The sequence below is a fragment of the Anthonomus grandis genome, chromosome 19 (genome assembly GCF_022605725.1).
Source record: "Anthonomus grandis grandis chromosome 19, icAntGran1.3, whole genome shotgun sequence".
NCBI lineage: Eukaryota > Metazoa > Arthropoda > Insecta > Coleoptera > Curculionidae > Anthonomus > Anthonomus grandis.
Window position 1 is genome coordinate 9732539 of NC_065564.1, and position 19270 is coordinate 9751808.

The 19270-nt window shown below is 36.0% G+C and overlaps 2 protein-coding genes across 4 annotated transcripts in view; both read right to left on the reverse strand.

Moving 5' to 3' along the window:
• Positions 1-4817: 4817 nt before the first annotated feature.
• Positions 4818-19270, reverse strand: part of LOC126747534 (ATP-dependent DNA helicase Q1-like) — a 130688-nt gene continuing 116235 nt past the window's right edge. For both annotated transcript variants that reach the window (XM_050456252.1, XM_050456251.1), the window contains one exon: positions 4818-5219. In XM_050456252.1, the coding sequence (XP_050312209.1) occupies positions 5212-5219 (8 nt within the window). In that variant the 3' untranslated portion in view covers positions 4818-5211. The remainder of the gene's footprint in view (positions 5220-19270) is intronic.
• On the reverse strand, positions 5785-9714 carry LOC126747541 (uncharacterized). 2 transcript variants are annotated; one of them, XM_050456263.1, is made up of 2 exons: positions 7540-9714; positions 5785-7340 (listed from the first exon to the last, which is right to left on the reverse strand). In XM_050456263.1, exons 1-2 carry the CDS (start codon positions 7550-7552, stop codon positions 6424-6426), a joined length of 930 nt encoding a protein of 309 aa, XP_050312220.1. In that variant the 5' UTR covers positions 7553-9714; the 3' UTR covers positions 5785-6423. Both variants share the same exon structure in this region; 1 of them encodes a protein (XP_050312220.1).

Here is a 19270-nt window from a genome sequence, read left to right on the forward strand (position 1 = left end):
GCTACTTCAAAAATACAACTTTTTTAATCCACCTTTTGAACAGTCTTTATTAATATTTGTTTGGTATGTAGTTAAATATAGTGAATTATACGGGTAAAATACCCGTTTTAAAAGATTAACAAGCACTTCATTTATAAACGGAACATAGTTTACTGTGAAAAGATGTTATTTTAGCCCTAAATAACACGCGTTAGCGCAAGTTATCAGACTAAAAGTAAACATCAAAAAATATCGAGTCGGAGCTTGTAAAAAACCCCTTTCAGACAGCCAACGGCTGACTGAGAAGCCGATAGTCTAAGCTTCGCACTAACGTTGCCACTCCGTCTTATGTGAGGCGGATGAGGTACGTAAGTCCGCCACATATCTCTACCTTTGTTTTTCATCTTCTTCCCAAAACTCTTAACATGTCAAAAAGCTCCCTTTACAGCGAAAAATGCTTAACACAGACGATCAGACAAAGTAATACCTATTCGCTAACGATGAGGTAACGTTGTTCTTACTAGGTTCTTGATTCGAAAAATTGTACACGTCAGCACGTCGTTGTTTTAAGTGTAAATTACTACTCCTGCTGTTTAGCGTTGACTTCATTTTCTTCCAAGACGAATCGTATATTCTCGTCATACCACTGCCTAGCATTACCCCTTAAACGTCCAGAGATGATTCTTATGATTGTATCATCATCCCACTGGTATTTTTCCGCCACACAATCCACTTTTCCACATTAATTTCATTACGACTCGGATTAAATATCGGAACTAATAGCTTATCGCCTGCCCGAATTGTTGTTTGACGCCGTAAATTAATCAGCTCGTCTTTAATTGCATAGAATTTTCGTTTCGATACAACTTAGACAAGATCGATCCATTCGAACTGGAGGAACTATCACTGCTCGTAGAAACATTACGTTTTCGTTTCGACACTTTTCCGGCACGACACGGCGAAACCGGGTTTCTTTTTACTTTTTTTGCTTCTAACTTTTGCACTTAACTCACTAGACTTAGATTTCTCCATTTTGCCCATCAAAATGGCCCGGCGTGTAAGGGTTTTAAATATCCCACTGCTGCTTTGTAAGAAAAACACCCGGTAGGTTGATTAAAATTATATTTATTTAAATTGGTACAAAAAAGAATCTTCGCTTTAAGTTACTTTCACGGTCTTTTCTCAGCTGCCTAAAAAACTACCTACCATACCATTCAAAAGGCTCAACGAGATATCACTGTAATATGATATCTACCAACAAATAGAATCTTACTTACTGGTTCTTAGAATTAGCCGGTTCACTTGTGTAGAGTGTTTTGCTTAGGCATGAACATATAAATTTAATTATTATAACAAGATAGAACATCTATGTTTTACATAAAAGCTCCCTGCTGGATTATATGTATTTCTCGACAAGACATATCTTGGATTGTTATGCAAACAAATGAATGACAAAGACACTTTTTCTACCTTTTCTAATTGTAGGAGCATTGGTTTACGAATCACCCGAAACGCAGACTCTAATAAATGCCAAATACATTTTCTATTATTCTCCGAGCATGTAAAATTCGGTAATTGAACACACGTTCTATAGATTCATTATGGTTTCATAATACATGATTAAAGAAGTCATTGTTCCTTTGTAATTCAAAATTTGGAGGACGCCACATTTCTATTCATTACGAACACAAATCGTCCCAAAAGACCTTATAGGTTGGTTTCTGGTGTTCTTTGGCAACCAGCTCAACACAGCTTGATAACCAACTTTGCGATGCAGGCCTTGAATTTTTTTCGAACTTCCTACGGAAAACCTCGGCTATTCCTTCAGATATTTGCAAATCCTCAGCGACCTAATATGCTACAGTATTACCAGCTTAAGCCGTAGACAAGTGTGCAGTTCGCAAAACAAATGACAAAAGCTATCCCAGTCTCTTTGATGGCTAGAGACTACTTCGGCCAAATACCGATTAATGATCCTTTTCATGGTGGAACGCCACGATGCCATCTGCCTGTGGGTGTAATGCAGTAGTACACGTTTTCTTGATTCGAAACGTCTTTTTTTTGTCGTCGAAAAAACTCTTTATGAACACCGATAGTTCTTGAACCCCCAGTAGTGAGAGACTCCGCTAGCGGTGATACCACTTAGTTACCTGCACTGCGGTCTGCTCTATTGCAGTCCTATTGTGCCCAATAGATTTACTCCCATATGTTCAGTTCTGTTGCTTCTAGTTCATTTCAGTGGTATAGTTCTTATGCTCTCTGGAGAGGTGTTTTCGCCCTGGTCTGGTTGTATGCTTCGCAGAATTGAATCATATAATGTAAAGAGTGTTTTCTTTCTCTTCCCCACAGCCTCTACACCGGTATATCTACTTTCCCGTGTCTGTGTAGGTGTTTTCTGCAAAGCGCATGGCCTGTAAGCAGCCCTGTTATCTTTCGCGGTTGTTGTCTGGTGTGTGGCCCGGTATATTCTCTTCCTGAAGGGCAGGCTATTCAAAAGTTGTTTGGAGAGTTCCATCTTAGGCAGTTGTTCCTTAGTTTTTATGCTCCAGTTCCAACTAGTGTCTGATTTTCAGATTTTATCGCTAGGCTATGTTGTCTCTAGGCCTATGAGTCTATTGTTGACCCCCTTCAATTGCAAGTTGGGTTGAGTTGGACTTCTTGCAGCACCATGGCTGCCCATGTTCTGTTATAGGATTATCTCTGAACTGTTTTATTCTCTGGCTAGGTCCGCGAGATCCTCCGAGCAATTTTCTATAGTCATAGACCTCAGTCTCAAACTGTCCTAGAACGTTTGCTACTTAGTTTCCTGTGATGATTACGAAGGGTCGGCTACTAATGCGTAGCTAAAAGTAGGCAAAGTTTATAGAAGATATATATATCATATACATCCTGTATGTTTTGAGATTTTGTGTCTCAGGTCTGACCTTTCCATTTATATTTTAAAGCCAAATGTAGTTCTTTGAGATAGCTGTAATGCAATTTTGTATTTATAACCAAATAATGTAGAATCTGGCGGTTGAATATCGTAACTATTTGATCATGAAAGCGAATCAATTTTAACTTGCGAAAAATGGTGAATGCACTGGATTACTCCAAATCCTCTGCGTGATAATTCCTATGGTAATGTGCAGGCACGGGTTAAGAGTGCTCCTAGTTTTTTAAACAATTCAGTGGCTTTATTATAACTTTTAGTGTCAAAATTACTATAACCAAATAGCAAATTTTTGCATATACCTTTAGATCCAAATATTTTTTGAGTGAGGGCTAATTCCTTCAAAATATCAGTAAAAAACTGATAGTAAAAAATGAGACCAAGTGAAAACAATGCTCATTGTAAAAGATAGCAATAGGGTTTCCATTCCATACTAGTGTGATATAGAAATACTTCTTGTGAATGTAAGGGCCTTATTAATACAAATTGTTAAAAAATCAGACATTTGGCGATTTAAGTATTGCAGTGAGGGTGAGGACATTTGGAGGACAAACACACAAAAGATATAAGTACTTTAAACGAAAAGGTTTTAAAATTGGAGTTAAAGCTTAAACAGAAACAAACCGTTATCGACAAACATAGAAGGGCCTCTGTTTATTTCGAAAGTCATATTGATGATCACGAATGAACGAGAAAGCCTTACTGTTCAAATCAATTCTCTAAGGCAATAGGTCACAAAAGACAAAGGATACTCGAAGTTGTATGACGAAATCCTTAAGGAAAAACAGGTGCTGGAGCAAGCTTTAAGGATACTGTAAGCGCAAATAAAAAATTGAAACATATAATATTAAGAAATCAAAAAGAAACCCAGAGGTTACGAAAAAAAATGACGGGCGATGTGAGAAGTTAAAAATATTGCAGGAAACTAAAACCAAGACAGCAGCCGAGTCTCTAGAACTCGGCTGTTGTCTACTATCAATTACAACTGTCTAATACCTAAAATGCTTCAAAACAAAATTTAAGATACCTACCTTTATATAACATAATCTCAAGTTTCACCAGCTGATATGGCATAGATGAAAAATTTAGAACACATAAACAGAAAACGTGCACGAAAAACTGTAAAACAAGATGGAAACAAACTCAATTCGACCAGCTGAACAGGAACCGAAAACAACCAAGCATAAGATATGGCTACCGATCCACAAGTAAATTTCACTCAAATGTCAAACTGCGGTTGCAATGTGGCACGCCCTAATCTCCTTGTAATAGATCTCATTAACATCTGAGCATATTAAAATGTTATATTGGGTACATAAATATTTTGGGATTGATTACATGTGCCATACGGACATATCTGTAACATGCCATTTATGTAACATTTTAATATTACTTTGTAACAGGATTTGTACATTCCATGTAGTTGATTAGGAGTTACAAAGAAATGTATCATTATAGACATTACGTTATATAACGTGCTAGCTGGGTCTATTATCTGGATCTTAGGATCTTCCTCTTTGTCTTTTATTAACTGTCATAGACCATGGTGGTTCTTACTGAATACAAGTCGACAATCGCCTTATTGCCTCGAGCTTCCTTAGTTTGGCGGGAGTGGTCCTTTCTTGGATATCTGGATATGCCAGTCGAACTAAAAGTGCAACATCAGCTTTAAATTCTTCACAGGACTCCCCTGACTTCTGACACCGATTTTTCAACTGCATGTGGTAGACATGTTCTAAGTATGACTGGCCATAGGATATTCTTTGCAGGACGGCAGCAGCATCTCCTTTCAAGGCCAACGTAAGGCTTTTTAGTTTACAAAGGTGAGAGTAAATTTAAAATTTGTCAAAAACAGTAAAATATAGATCTAATACCAAAAGGTAGAAGAAGATTAAGGAGCTGAAAGTAAAATAATAATTAATTAAATAATTGTATTTTCGTAATACTTTTATTACATATAAAAAATAAGTTACAAATAAATACAAAATTTTGAATTTTAACCGACCGTAACTGTTCTTACAAATGTCAGATTGGGCGTTATGCATATTCGTATGTGCGTATTATTTACTTAAACAATTGTGATACACATTCATCCCTTATAAATTAAAATATTTAAAAAAACTATTTTTCATTAATGTCACGGACCTATAATACCGCATGTCATTTTATGACAACGCGTTTGTTACACGTTTCCAAGTTAAGACCATCCCGTTCGGCTCCTCTTTATATCATCTTCGGAACATCAAAGGAAGCTTGGTCTTATATTATCTGTTTGTCCAATATAATGGTAGATGCATTAGTTATAAACCTTAAATTAAAACATTTATGATTAACTCCAATCAATTCTTTTAATTAAACTGTAATAACTGTTAAAGTCCAGTTCAGAGATCTATTAGAATCTTTGATGTGTGCAGATGCTGCAGTAACTAGTACGTGCACCTATGTCGTATGATATACATGTTTAAATGGCAAAATTTTATATTGTTTATCTATGAAATCATTTTAAATATATGTAAAACCCCATGTTTTATACTATTTTTATTTCTCTTTTTAAAATGTCAATTTTTAGAAAGAAAATAATATCACAAGAAAATAATATCAAAAAATTGAACGCGGACTAAAGTCCAAGCATCTTACAAAATATTTTTAAACACTTCCAGCACTCACAGACTTGTCACCTCTTTTTAGCCAGTCTATTAAACAAAGATCAAACACCTGTTTCATTCGTTTCATTCATCGTTCAATTTTTTCATTATTATTCGACACTCAGTCGCCATAAGTGCACGTCAGTCACACAGCGTGGAACACCCAATTCACACAACAACCAGAGAAGATTCTGTTTGAGTCTAATAAGCCGAAATAAAAGACTGGTGTAGTTTTTCATAATTGTGTAGCTTTATTAAAGCTATTAACCAAAAAATATTACTACTAACTACGTAAAATAAAGTGGACTGTATTATATTTAGAGCGCTAAACGCTCTCCCTAATGCTTATTGTCGACTAAGAAGAGAAAACGCGCGCATTCAATAAAACGAATGGGTAGTGTCGCGGTCTTGTGTAATTTCTTGGTATTAAGGTGGTGGGAAAGTCACGTAGACGGCGTGATGCATTCGGCGTAATCCATCAGGACCGGCGTTAAACAAATATGTTTTGCAACTCTAACATTCTCCCCCCTTTGAGGACTCGTCCTCAACAACAGAACCACCCAACTGTAAAGGCAATGGACTTAATTTTGTTATAGGTCTCGTAAATATTCCATTACTCGTCTTAATCTTCACCACACGAACCCTATTGTCACGACCAGGCATTACATCCAAAATTCTTGCGAGATACCACTCTAGAGGAGGCACGTTATCCTCTCTTACAATTACTAAATCACCAATCTGCAAATTGGATTCTAAAACCTTCCATTTCGGACGATGTTGAAGTAAGTTTAAGTAGTCTGTCGACCATAGTTTCCAAAAATCTTGTCGCAATTTAGAACAGTGTTGCCAAATATTCAAACGATTAACTTATAATTTAGACACATCTTTTTCTGGAAATGAAGTTAACTGTTGCCCTATCAAAAAATGTCCTGGTGTCAAACATGTTAAATCGGAAATTGAGTCCGACATTGGCTGTAACGGTCTTGAATTGAGAATTGCTTCAATTTGTGTCAATCCAGTGTATAAACATTCATATGATAAGATCGATTTCCCAGTTACCCTTTTTAAGTGGTACTTGGTGCTTTTAATTCCAGCCTCCCACAGACCACCCCAGTGTGGACTGTTAGGAGGGATGAACTTCCATTCAATCTCCCTAGTAGATAAAAAGTCTTGAATTTCACAAACGTGCTCTTTGAAAAATTTATAAACTTCGTTCAAAGAATTGTTTGCTCCCTTGAAATTAGTAGCATTGTCACTACTGATTGAAATAGGATTCCCACGACGAGCCACAAATCTTTTTAATGCAAGAATGAAGTCCTCGGTCCCTAAACTCGTAACCAATTCTATATGAATAGCCTTTGTTGCCATACACACAAAGGGTGCAATATATGCCTTAGTTACACGTGCTTTGCGCAACCTTGACTCCTTTATCATTATTGGTCCTCCAAAATCTAGACCTGTATGCAAGAATGCACGAATTAGTTGTGTTCTCTCAACAGGCAAACTTCCCATAAGTTGCTTTGACCAAACCGTCTTAAACTTGTGGCATTTCACACACTTAATTAAAATAGATTTTATTCGCCTCAAAGATTTTATAAGCCAAACACGTTGCCGTAAGCTATTGAGAACTGCTCTAGGACCAGCATGACCTAACCTTAAATGCTCACTTTCAATTATTACATCAGTAACATGTGATTTACTAGGAAGAATAACTGGGTGTTTAGCATTGAATGATAGAGGAGCATTTTCTAACCGTCCTCCTACTCTTAACAAACCACTAGAATCTAAAAAAGGAACCAGAGATAAAAGCACGCTATTTCGTGGCAGAGGCTCCCCGTTCCGTAGAAGTGTGATTTCTTCCATGAAATATTCTTCCTGAACCATTCTAAAGATACAAGTACGAGCCTTAGAAATCTCGTCTATAGAAATATGACCGTAAACCTTTAAATTATCCTTTTTTGTATTGGCTATAAACCGCAACACATAAGCTATACATCGTAACATTCTATTATAAGAAGAGAACCTTGACAATATTCCTTCATTAACAGTTGTTGCCTGAAAATGAGAAACCTGCCTTTCCTCAGGCAATGCGAATATGTCTAAATTTATTTGTTCTGGATGCAAAAAACTTGGATCTGCCAAAAAGTCTGGACCATGAAACCAAACCTTACATTTCAACAAGACCTCAGGTCCGATCCCACGAGATATGTAGTCTGCTGGATTTAAATCTGATGAGATATGTCTTAGCTCAGCATCCAAAGTTAAATCCTGAATTTCCGATACCCTGTTGGCGACAAATGTCGCCCAACGTAATGGAGATGATTGCATCCAAGCAAGCACAATTTTCGAGTCGCTATACAGAATGACCTTATTAAACTTAAACTTCATACATGATTTAAACATACATCCAGGCCAAAAGCAATAATCCACAAAGTTCCAGCCTAGGCAGAGAAACTGTTTTGAGGGGTGCGACCCTTGATTTTGAACAAACTAGACTGCAAGAAACTCTATTATCATCGTATAAGACCCTAACGTACAAGCAAGCGCCATAGGCCACCATGCTTGCATCCGCAAACCCTATTAATTCTATAGTACTTACTTCCCCAGATTCAAATATCCATCGCTTTATGCCTAACGCTTCTAACCGTGGCAATTGCTTATAAAAATTCAACCATTCGATTAATAAATCTGGCGGTAATATGTCATCCCATTGAAGTCTTTGAACCCACAGTTTCTGCATAAAGATTTTAGCTACGATTACTACAACACCCACAAATCCCATTGGATCAAATATCTGTCCTATAAGGGCCAAAACTTCACGTTTGGTAAATTTATCCTTTTGATACTTGGTACTGATACCCGAAATGGATCCGAAACTGGGTCCCATAAAACACCTAACACTTTAGAGGAATCTTCTGCTTTAAATTTGACTAAAAACTCGTTATTTGAGTTCCATTTATACAATAAGAATCCTGCTGACTTTAATAGTGTGTTCAGCTCATTTTGAAGTTTAAATAAAAGCTCTAATGTATTCGCTCCTCCTAATATGTCGTCAACGTATGTCTGTTCCAACAAATTCTCTGCAGCCAATGGATATAATCCTTTACTTTGTTTAGCTAATTCCACTAATGAGCGAGTTGCTAGAAATGAACTGCACTTGGTTCCGTAAGTAACTGTCTGTAGCTCCAAACGACGTATGGGAAGTGATGGATCGTCTCTCCAAACAATATTTTGTAAAAGTTTGTCTTTCGGATGAACTTTCACACACCTAAACATTTTTTGAATGTCACTTGATAGAACGTGTTTAAATGTTCGAAATCTGGCAACAATATCAAATAAATCAGGTTGCACCCTGCTTCCCTTTAACAAGATGTCATTTAAACTTAACCCGGAATTAGTTTTCATTGACCCATTAAATACTACTCTATATTTTGTAGCTAACTTGTCCTCTCGAACTACACAATGATGAGGAAAATAATACCTATGTTTTTCCAAAAGCCTAGCATCATCACTAATATCCTTTGCGTGACCCATTTCTAAATATTCCTGAATGAAAGCAATGTATTCCCTTTTTAAATTTGGATCCTTCTGGAATTTCTTCTCCAAGGACAAAAACCTTTGTGTAGCCATAGGCAGAGAGTCACCCAATGAGAGAGCAGTAAATTCAGCTTTAATAGGTAACCTAACCTCGAAAACACCAGACTCTAACCTTTTAGTAGTTGTGAAATAAATATTCTCACATGCCTTATCCTCAGGGGACATATGTCTTTTACCCGCGACCTCTTCCAACCTCCAGAATTGTGGGATCAATACATCTAGATCTGGACCTTGTGAAAATAAGGAAACCATAACATTTAAACAAATGTTGTTTGAATTTTTAGAAATGCTCCCACGTATTACCCATCCAAATAATGTATTTTGGAGAATTGGCAACCCATCGCCTAATTTTAAAATACCACCATCGATTATATCAAAATAAATATCAGCTGCAAGTAGCAGATCTATTTTACCTGGGACACCAAATGTAGGATCAGCCAAATCCAAACCACGAGGTATGTTCAACGAACCATTATCAATATAAGTCTGAGGCAAAGGACAAGTAATTTCCCTTGGCATTATAGTATATATACATATATATATATATATATATATATATATATATATATATATATATATATATATATATATATATATATATATATATATATATATATACCACAAACTGTAGAAATCTTTTTCATGGAATTAGATGAAGATTCGATCTCAATCTTGACAGCACTTGTGATCTGAACATCACTTTTCCCAATCCCAGAGATATGAATATTAATAGAATTTTGTGGCAACCCTAGTTTATTTGCCATGCGTGCTGTAATGACTGAACACATAGATGCCGAATCCAAAAGAGCTCTAGCTTGTACTCTTGAACCGTCATGACAAACCAAATTGACTATTGCTGTAGCTAAGAGAACCCGCCTATCTACCTTGGATACTAAACATGGAGGAAAACTTATCTCCGAAGTGGATACTAACGCTATTGATGCGGATGGTGCTATATTATTCTCTTAAGCCCTAATATTACTACTACCCCCATTGTCTTTTTGCTGTCCCTTCAATTTATTCAAATCTGTATTTGACCCTTGATAATCTTCCCGTTTACGATATTTTTCATCGTGCAACGAAGAATGGTGCCTTCCTTTACATATCCTACAACCATCTGATTTGCAATTAGCCGCGGTGTGTTTATACCCTAAACAATTAAAACAAAGTCGATTTTTAGTTATAAATTCCCGCTTATGTGGTATATCAAACCTTTGAAACTTGAAACATTTATACATGGGATGTGTATCAAAATTACAACATATACATTTATTTTTTGTAACTTCTGTTGATTCAGTCAAGGCATAACAACTAGCCTTTATTAGCCTTTGCTTATACTCTGGTTTTGCCAAAGATTCCAGAGCTAAACACCGTTTATCTAGAAAGCATAAGAAGTCTGAAAAACTTGGCAAATGTGTGTAATCGCGCTCGAGTTCATAAGCTCTATGTGTGTTAAAATCTAATTTTGACGCCATTACGTAAACCAAAATTAAGTCCCATGACTCCACAGGTACCCCAAGAGCTGCAAGAGCATTATAGTTTTGCTTAACCTTTGTTATAAAATCCCGTAAGGATGATAGATCACCTTTTAAAACCTGTGCTTCCATTAAAGTTCTAATATGACAGTTAATCGTTATTAATTTATTATCGTATCTTTTTCTCAAAATGCCTAGCGCTACATCATAATTCGCTTCTGTAATTTGTAGATCCTTAATCATTAATAGTGGTTCATCCTTTAAAACTGATTTGAGGTAAATGAATTTTTGCGCCTAAGGTATTGATCACAATTAATTAGAGAATCAAATAATTTAATGAAAGATCTGTAGTCTTCATATCTACCTGTAAAAATTGAAATATTAATGCTTGGCAGTTTGACCTGAGAAGAGGGTAATGTTGAGTGCGAAACTCCCAAAGATCCTGTATCTAAATTATTCGCTGACCCACTTGACACCCCACCAGTTACGTTTTGTAATCGTTTAAAAATTGTTGTCTTAAGCTTACTATGTAATGATGTGTACTGTACTTCAACTTCTACCCTATCGTTTTCCTGACTGCCCTCAATTTCCTCTAATTGTTCCTGAACATGTTCATAGTATTGATAAGTTTTTACAAGCATAGATTCCCTAATTACAAATTCGTTAACATCTATAGATAAATCATTTCCATGTAAATTTACATAATTTTCCAACCTGGTTATTTTTGCTTTAATCCTACCTCTTTTTTGTACCAATAATGTTTTATCTTCCTCACCCATTTTATTTAATAAATTAGTGGACAATCAAATACCAAAATTACATACATATTTTCCCAAACTTAAATCAAAATATTCTCAACTCGTTGTTAAATACTAATTAGCTTATTAATATACACCAACCATATAATATCTATTCCACAAATGTAAATATTTTTACTAAAAATATAACCAGTATGCAAATATATGTACGATGTAGTATGGAACGTAAAGTACAAATTAATATAAAACTAAAATTGACAGAGACAATTCAATTTCTTTACATAAATTTAAAAAAAAATCTATTTAAACTTCGTAAGTTAAGTAGTTTTTAGCACACAGATATTAGTTAAAACACCATTTTAATTTGAGAAAAAAGTCAAAACACAAGCACAAAAAATATTGTTCTGGGAAAGTATATAATGTCCAAATAAATCGTATTCCCTACGTTGTAAATTTATTATAATAAATTCAAAAAGATCTAACCTTATTTCTGGCGTTCCTATGTAGTATTATCCAGTTCTCAGCATTCAGTAACAGATGCACCAGAACTCAGCCCTGTACTGTGTTATGTAACCGTTCCCGTATTTAATTAACCCTGCATTAATTGGCTTCACGTTCGTAAAAAACTCCTTGCATAAAATGCTAACGCTGCTCCAATTATCCTAATGAATTAAATCCAGTCTTGGTGTAAAAAGCCTCAATATAATCCGCTCGAAGACGACCAATGTTCGAGTCCAATAAGCCGAAATAAAAGACTGGTGTAGTTTTTCATAATTGTGTAGCTTTATTAAAGTTATTAACCAAAAAATATTACTACTAACTACGTAACATAAAGTGGACTGTATTACATTTAGAGCGCTAAGCGCTCTCCCTAATGCTTAGTGTCGACTAAGAAGAGAAGACGCGCGCAGTCAATAAAGCGAATGGGTAGTATCGCGGTCTTGTGTAATTTCTCGGTATTAAGGTGGTGGGGAAGTCACGTAGACGGCGCGATGCATTCGGCGTAATCCATCAGGACCGGCGTTAAACAAATATGTTTCGCAACTCTAACAGATTCAAAAGCAGGAACGGCGGAGAAAAACGTCGACTCGGCCCCCATCGTCAGTGGGGGGCACAACCATCGCCAGAAAAAAGAAGAAAAGCAAATAATAGACATGTCCGATGGATACTCTACAGATAGATCCACCAAAAGTGAAGACCGAAAGAGAATGACAAGTAGACAAGAGAGAGAGAGGGGTAAGACTTTGGATGACTTCTCTAAGTTCCTTAAACCTCAATATAAATCCCGTGATCCTAGACTATCCTCCAAAACAATCAAAACCGCACCAAACCCCGACCTGGGAGCTGGCAAAACGCCACCCCAGAGTGCGGAAGATAGGCAAAGCGAGGAGAGAGTACACAAACTCGAGGAGAAAATTCGGGAACGAGATTTGCAAATTGAGAGAAGTGCTAACGAGATGAATGAGATTAAATTTAAAAAGCCTTAGATCATTGAGAGAATACAACTATTTGAACAGAAGATTAATAAGTTAATCTCAGAGAATCAATCTATCAATGGGCAGATCTCGGACCTGAAAGGTAAACTCGGGGAGGTGCTGATCCAAAATGAAACCCTTACCATAAAAAACTCTGAAAGAGAAACTGACGCAAGACGCGGGCCTGTCTCAAGACGGAGACGAGCCGGCCTCGGAACTGGTTTACCCTGAGATAACCATAAACAGGGAGCCAGGCCCCTCAACATCGTCAGCTTCAGATCCTACCAAAAACTCCACTGAAAATCCCTTTCCAAAGTTAAAAAAAAAACCCACTCTACATGCCCTTAAATAACCTCTCCTTGGCGGGCAAGGGGAAGAGCACTGATCCCATCACAAATATAAATAAAGTCCCAAAAGTAGTGTTAAGAGACAAAAAAAACTGGGCCGCAAAATACAAGCTATTTTGTGAAAAAAAAAATATTGTAAAAGTGCAAAAAGACAGACTGGGATTAGCACTCTTCCCCAAAACCCCAAATGACCACCGAGCATTAACAGGTCTTCTCAAGGAGGAGGGAATGCAATTCCATTCCTTCTTCCTTGAGGAGGATAGGAAGCTAAACGTGATATTGAGAGGACTTGACCAAAACTTCAAGTTAGAAGAGGTCGAGGAGGAGCTGAGGGCGAAGGGATTTGAGCCGGAGGAACTGGGCTGGTTTAAAACTGGCCCAGGCCGACGAAGATCCACGGACCTCATCAGATTCCTCCTCCCCAAAGAACAGGAGAGTGTGTTCGAAATCGATAACATTTTAAAGATTAGGGTCCGCGTTGAGCGCTTAAAGACTATTGAAAACAGAAAGCAAATTGGGCAGTGTCATCGCTGCCAGGAATATGGTCATGTCCTGAGTAATTTCAACGCAAAGCCGCGTTACCACAAGTGCAAGGGCGAACATTTCTATTCATAATGTCAAAAGAACAGAGCAACCCCGGCTGAGTGTTGCAATTGCGGCGGTGACCATCCAGCGAGCTATTGGCGCTGCCCAAAAAACCCAAATATAATAAAAAAACACAAACAATAAAAAAAAAGCTTCGCTGAGACCTTAAGAACCAACTCGGACTCTAATAACAGAAGGGCGGAGCCAAAGGATGGCAATATATCATCGCACATGAAACGGCCCGATTTGTCGATTAAAAACACAAATCTTCTGAACCTTCTAAGCTTGCCGGACGGGATCTTAGAAAAGAAAATAGATAACCTAATGGCAAAACTTGAGAGGTTAAATTCTAACCCGGCTATCAAGCTATTGCTGGGTGTCGAGGTCTAGTCTCTCGCAGTGTCCGTTTGTTTCCTTCCTAACGTGTTCAAATCCCAATTCCTATCCTTAATAACCATACAAAAATAAACCTATACAAAACCCAATCCGACCGTCAAAAACCTAATCCATCACCAAAAACACCATAAATGACCGGTTACGTTCACACCTCCGCCCGACCTTTTCTCGCTAGCTAAAAGTTCCGCAATCTGAGGGGGCGTGGTCTGTTCCACAGGCTCGCGTCCAATACCATCACACCCAGACCTTATAAATACATGCAGCAATATCCATCCCGACCAGTCGGTTCCTATCTTCCGAGCAAGTCAAAAGTCCAAGCACCTAGATGCGACCCAGAATCATAAAAAGATGGCGCCTAATCTCGACAAAAGGATCAATCAAAAGACCGGCAAGAGCCGTCGTTGCTAGTCCGGATATAATTAGTGCAAAGATGAGATCAAACACCTGCGTTCTGACGATTCCTACTTCAGGCTATGCAGGTGATTTTGTATCTCTCTCTATTCCACTGATTTTGAAGATTACGGGGCCGTACCCAAATAAATTTTTCGGCTGTTTTCGTATTACTTTCGTCGTGTTTTTAAAGAGATCTTTAAGGATGGGTCTATCACCTTTAATAGTTGGAAAGGGGGTCATGTGAGTGTATTATTATTTGATGAGTTTTGCCGGTTTTGCTTTTTACACGTTTATGAATATGGATAATTTAGAATTTGGCCTGTATTCGTCTAAATTTTTTTTGCAGTTTTTACTGTGAGGAAGTGTGTGTTTTTTTATTTGTGTTTGTGGATTTGTTTTGGTATTATACCTAAAGATCTTAAAATGTTTCGACCCTGGGAAAATAGGCAGGAAAATTTGGCAAATGAAGAGGAAAGTGTTTGTGTGGGCTTATGTGTGTGATGAAAACAATAAGAGTGATCTGGACAGTGATTTAAACTTACATAGTTCTGATAGTTCATTTTCTAGTGTTGCGGAAGCAAAAAGAAGCAAGGGTAGTAGAAGCTACAGGGGAAAATCAAGCAGTTTTAAAACGTAATTGTTTAAGTACAGACGCCAAACAAATTTATGTAAATGTCAATAACAATCTAAGGAATGATCCTCATTTCACAAATGATTGTAGTGCTTCGCAAAAAACGTTTTTAACAGGGGTTCCCTATAGTACAATATGCCTGTAAAAAAAGGGATTAAAGACAGACTAAAAAGGAAAGATGCAGGACGATCAAAGGGACTTGACACGGATATTGCCAAATTGCTAAGGAAAGGTGTGTATTCTACATACAAAAACAATGAGGTTCTGACCATAGAGATGATTAAGGACACCTTATCGGCAAGGGACAAACATTTCTCAGTCTCAACCTTGCAGAGATACCTGATAAAACTTGGATTTAAGCTTAAGATGGTTAACTGTAATGGAATTGTCAGCTGGTGTATAGAATATTTAAAGAAAATTTAAAAAATTTGGGAGGAAGACAGATCCAATATTATTTAGCCGAAACATGGTATGATGCATTTATGATTGATGTATGATTTCCATTCTCTGGGAAAAAGTCGTTTTTGCCATAGTAAGAAAACCATATTTTTATTAATTAAACAAGTTTAAAGTTTTGTTTTTTTTAGCTTACTGCCCCTGTTTGTCCTTCAGTGATACAATAAAGACTGCTTCTTCCACCATTCTCTGGGAAAAACCCTTTTTTGCTATGGTAAGAAAAACACTGTTTTTAACAAGAAAACAAGTCTAAAATTTTGTTTTTTACAGTTTACTGCCCCTGTTTGTCCTTCAGCGACACAATAAAGTATATATAATGTAATGCTTTAGGCCGTCGTCCCACCAAAGATACGCGACGGCGACGCGAAGGCGATACGATTTCGCCTGGACACATTCAGACGACATGCAGTGTCCCCACCAAAGATAAAAAAAAGAAGGCAAAAAAAAGAAAATGGTGTGTGCATCCTTTTATTGAGAAAAATTTAAAAAAAAAAATTTTGTTGCTGCTAAGGAGCTGCACAGACATCCATTAAAATCCAGTTCAGCATTTTGTTGTGCCATAATAAACAAAAAAAACAAAACTTCGATAAATAAAAAAAAACGCCCACACACACAGCTTGAATGTTGCTTCGCAACTGACACGTCCAGTCTCCCGGCAACACGAAGGCGACACGCTTTTGGATGTGTCTTCGACGCAGCGTTGGTGGGGACAAAATGATTTTAAAACATGGGTTCGACACGAAAGATACACGCTGGCGACATCGCGGAGATGTGGCGTCGCTGTCCTGTATCTTTGGTGGGACGACGGCCTTAGTATCCATATGTGCGATATGAAGTTGGAATCCATAGCGGCAACAGAGAAACTGTTTCCTTCCTTAATGGAAGAAACTGCTAAAGAACAATGGCAAAAAAACAGAAATTAGAAAATTGTATTTATCTTTGGGCCAGATTCAAATGAGTGGTTAAATTTATAAAGGTATTTAGTATCCTCACTGTAGTTTTAGGATCCAGTATACTTGTAAATGTAGTGTTTTGTATAGGATTTTTAGTTTTTAGTATAAGCATTTATTTTTGTTAATTTTCATCTAGTCTCTCTCCTAATATGCACAATAACTAAATATGAGGCAAGCAAATTAATAAATATTACATTCAGGATGTAAAGTGTGTGTTTTTTATAAGTAAAACTTGTGTCTCTTACACGCATAAGATATAGACAGCTAGATGATTTTTAATGTAAAAGTTTATTTTAAAAAATATACTTCCACTTTTCTGACTACATAATTACTTTTTATCAAAAGAAGTTGGTACTAAATATAGAGATGGCGCACAGTGCTTCGAGTATATAGGACCTTGGGACAAAAATCAGTTACTTCTATTGGGCTAAGCGTAATGCTCCGAAACTTATGCAACTTTGCACAAATAAAAGGCCCTTTCATTGAAAGAATTTAGAGAATTTAATAACTAATATTACAGGGAAATATGCGACCAATACATTAAGAGGTGGACAAATAAAAATGTTGCTTTTCAGTTTTTTTTTTTAAAATAACAGTAACTTGCCCATTTACTTTATGAAAATTAAATTATTTACTTAACTTTTAATAACAACAATACAATTACATAACAAATTTAAAGTACACGATATCTATTATAACTTCCATAAGTGTAAAAGTTGATTTCTTTTTCGTAACCTTTAGTATGCTGGTATTTCTTACGAGAGAAATTTAGTCCAAAAAAATCACTATACATATAATGTATTTAAAACATTAATAAAAAGGTATATACACACAACTACAAATTTTTCTTTAAAGGAAATACGGCAAAAAATATTACAGATACAAATAATAAATGTAAAAAGTGGGAAAAAATAACTCCTAAATTTAGCAAAAAATAAACAGTACTAATACTAAGCATGAAAATGCTTTTAAGTTTTATGTGAAAATTAATCTAATCAAAACTAAAATTTTGTTTGTATTTTTATTAAAACTGAAAACTATAACAAAAAAATCTTAACTTAAAAAAGATATGGAAAATATGTACACATATTATATATAGGTTTAAGAAAAATTATTCCGAATCAGAATTATCGCTAAAATCACTGCTGACAGAATCTTCTTAATTTATGTCTATATCATCAATTAATGTCCTTTCCTCTCGTATAATATATTTTTCGACTTCCCGGTTTCGATTCTCATTTTTCTTTGAAGTGACTGTCCTTTGCGATGAGATAATGGGCTCTGATGTTAAAAGTAGTATTTTTAATAAATCCATATTACATTTTGTTCTAGAATACTTGCGGGTGTGAAATAATGGATATTTTTTTGCCTCTTTATGCCTCGCTTCTAAAGCATCCTCGGAAAGTTGTCCTATAAGTAAAGGAAATGAATCAAGTATTTCAGATCCGTGTACCAGAACCTTATGCCTACTTGGCATGTAATACCAATTATATAAATCTAAATATAATTGTTTAGTCTCATCTAAAAGTTTCTTAAACTTTAGTACCTGAATGTGACAGCCACTAGAAAGAGTTCCAAGAATAGTCGAAAAATTTATTATAAGACGCTTGTCTATTCCTGTTATTTCAGAGCTTAAGTCTGGATTGTAAAAAAAGTGAGCTGTATTGCCATCGTTGCTTGACCCGTATCCTTGCTTTGGTTTGTCCACAATCAGGCCTATTTTTTATTTAAAATCTGACTGTATTTTCTTTTTGTTGTTTTCCACTATTTTCTTATTTTCTGCTCCTTTAACTTGCCAAGATCTTATTTGCAATCGATAACTAATGTGAAGTAAGCACTCAAAAAATCTTATCCAGCAGTGTAATGTGGACAAACCAAAGCTGTAGTTTTCTACTTTTGGCGGTTGGTATTTGGCAAACTCATTTCTTTCGGACTTCCACAGATGATGCATCTGGATATTGCGTTTGTGTCAGAGAGAATATTTGCTACACTACCATCCATCATAGTGAACAATATTTTAAATGATACTATACAAGTAGTTCCGTTTTGAAATTTTAAAATAAAATTATTAAGGTCATTAATTTTATTTCTGCTTTGATTGGTGAAGTGAGTTTCAACTTGAGGCAAGGGAATGCTTAAATTTAAAAGGGAATGGATTTTTTCATAAATAAATAGTTTTGGATTTTAATTCCGATGGCCATGTCTCAAAAAGATCCGCTTTCTTTATTGATTTGACATCCTCTGAAAAAAAAATATTTAAAGCTTCGTCGCAGACTGACGCAGATAAACTATATACGAAATGATAATATATAAATGTATTAACAATAAAATGTAAAAACTACAAATGGTTTTAAGAGGCTTTTTTTATATGACTTTTCAAAGTTTCAAATTTAAAGAGAAATATAAAATAATTGCAAACTACTTTTACATTTATTATGGTTAAATGATAAACGACTTTTACATTTTTTAATACATGATATTAAAGTACATACCTTGTTGTACACTGTCCATGTTTAAAAAAGATTTCAACTTTTAACCGCTTGTCTTGAAACACCAACAAAGTATACTCGAGTTTTAATAACAAAAAGGTACTGGTCAACACACGAGATTTTATTATTTTTGGCGCAAATATTTATAAACAAAAAATG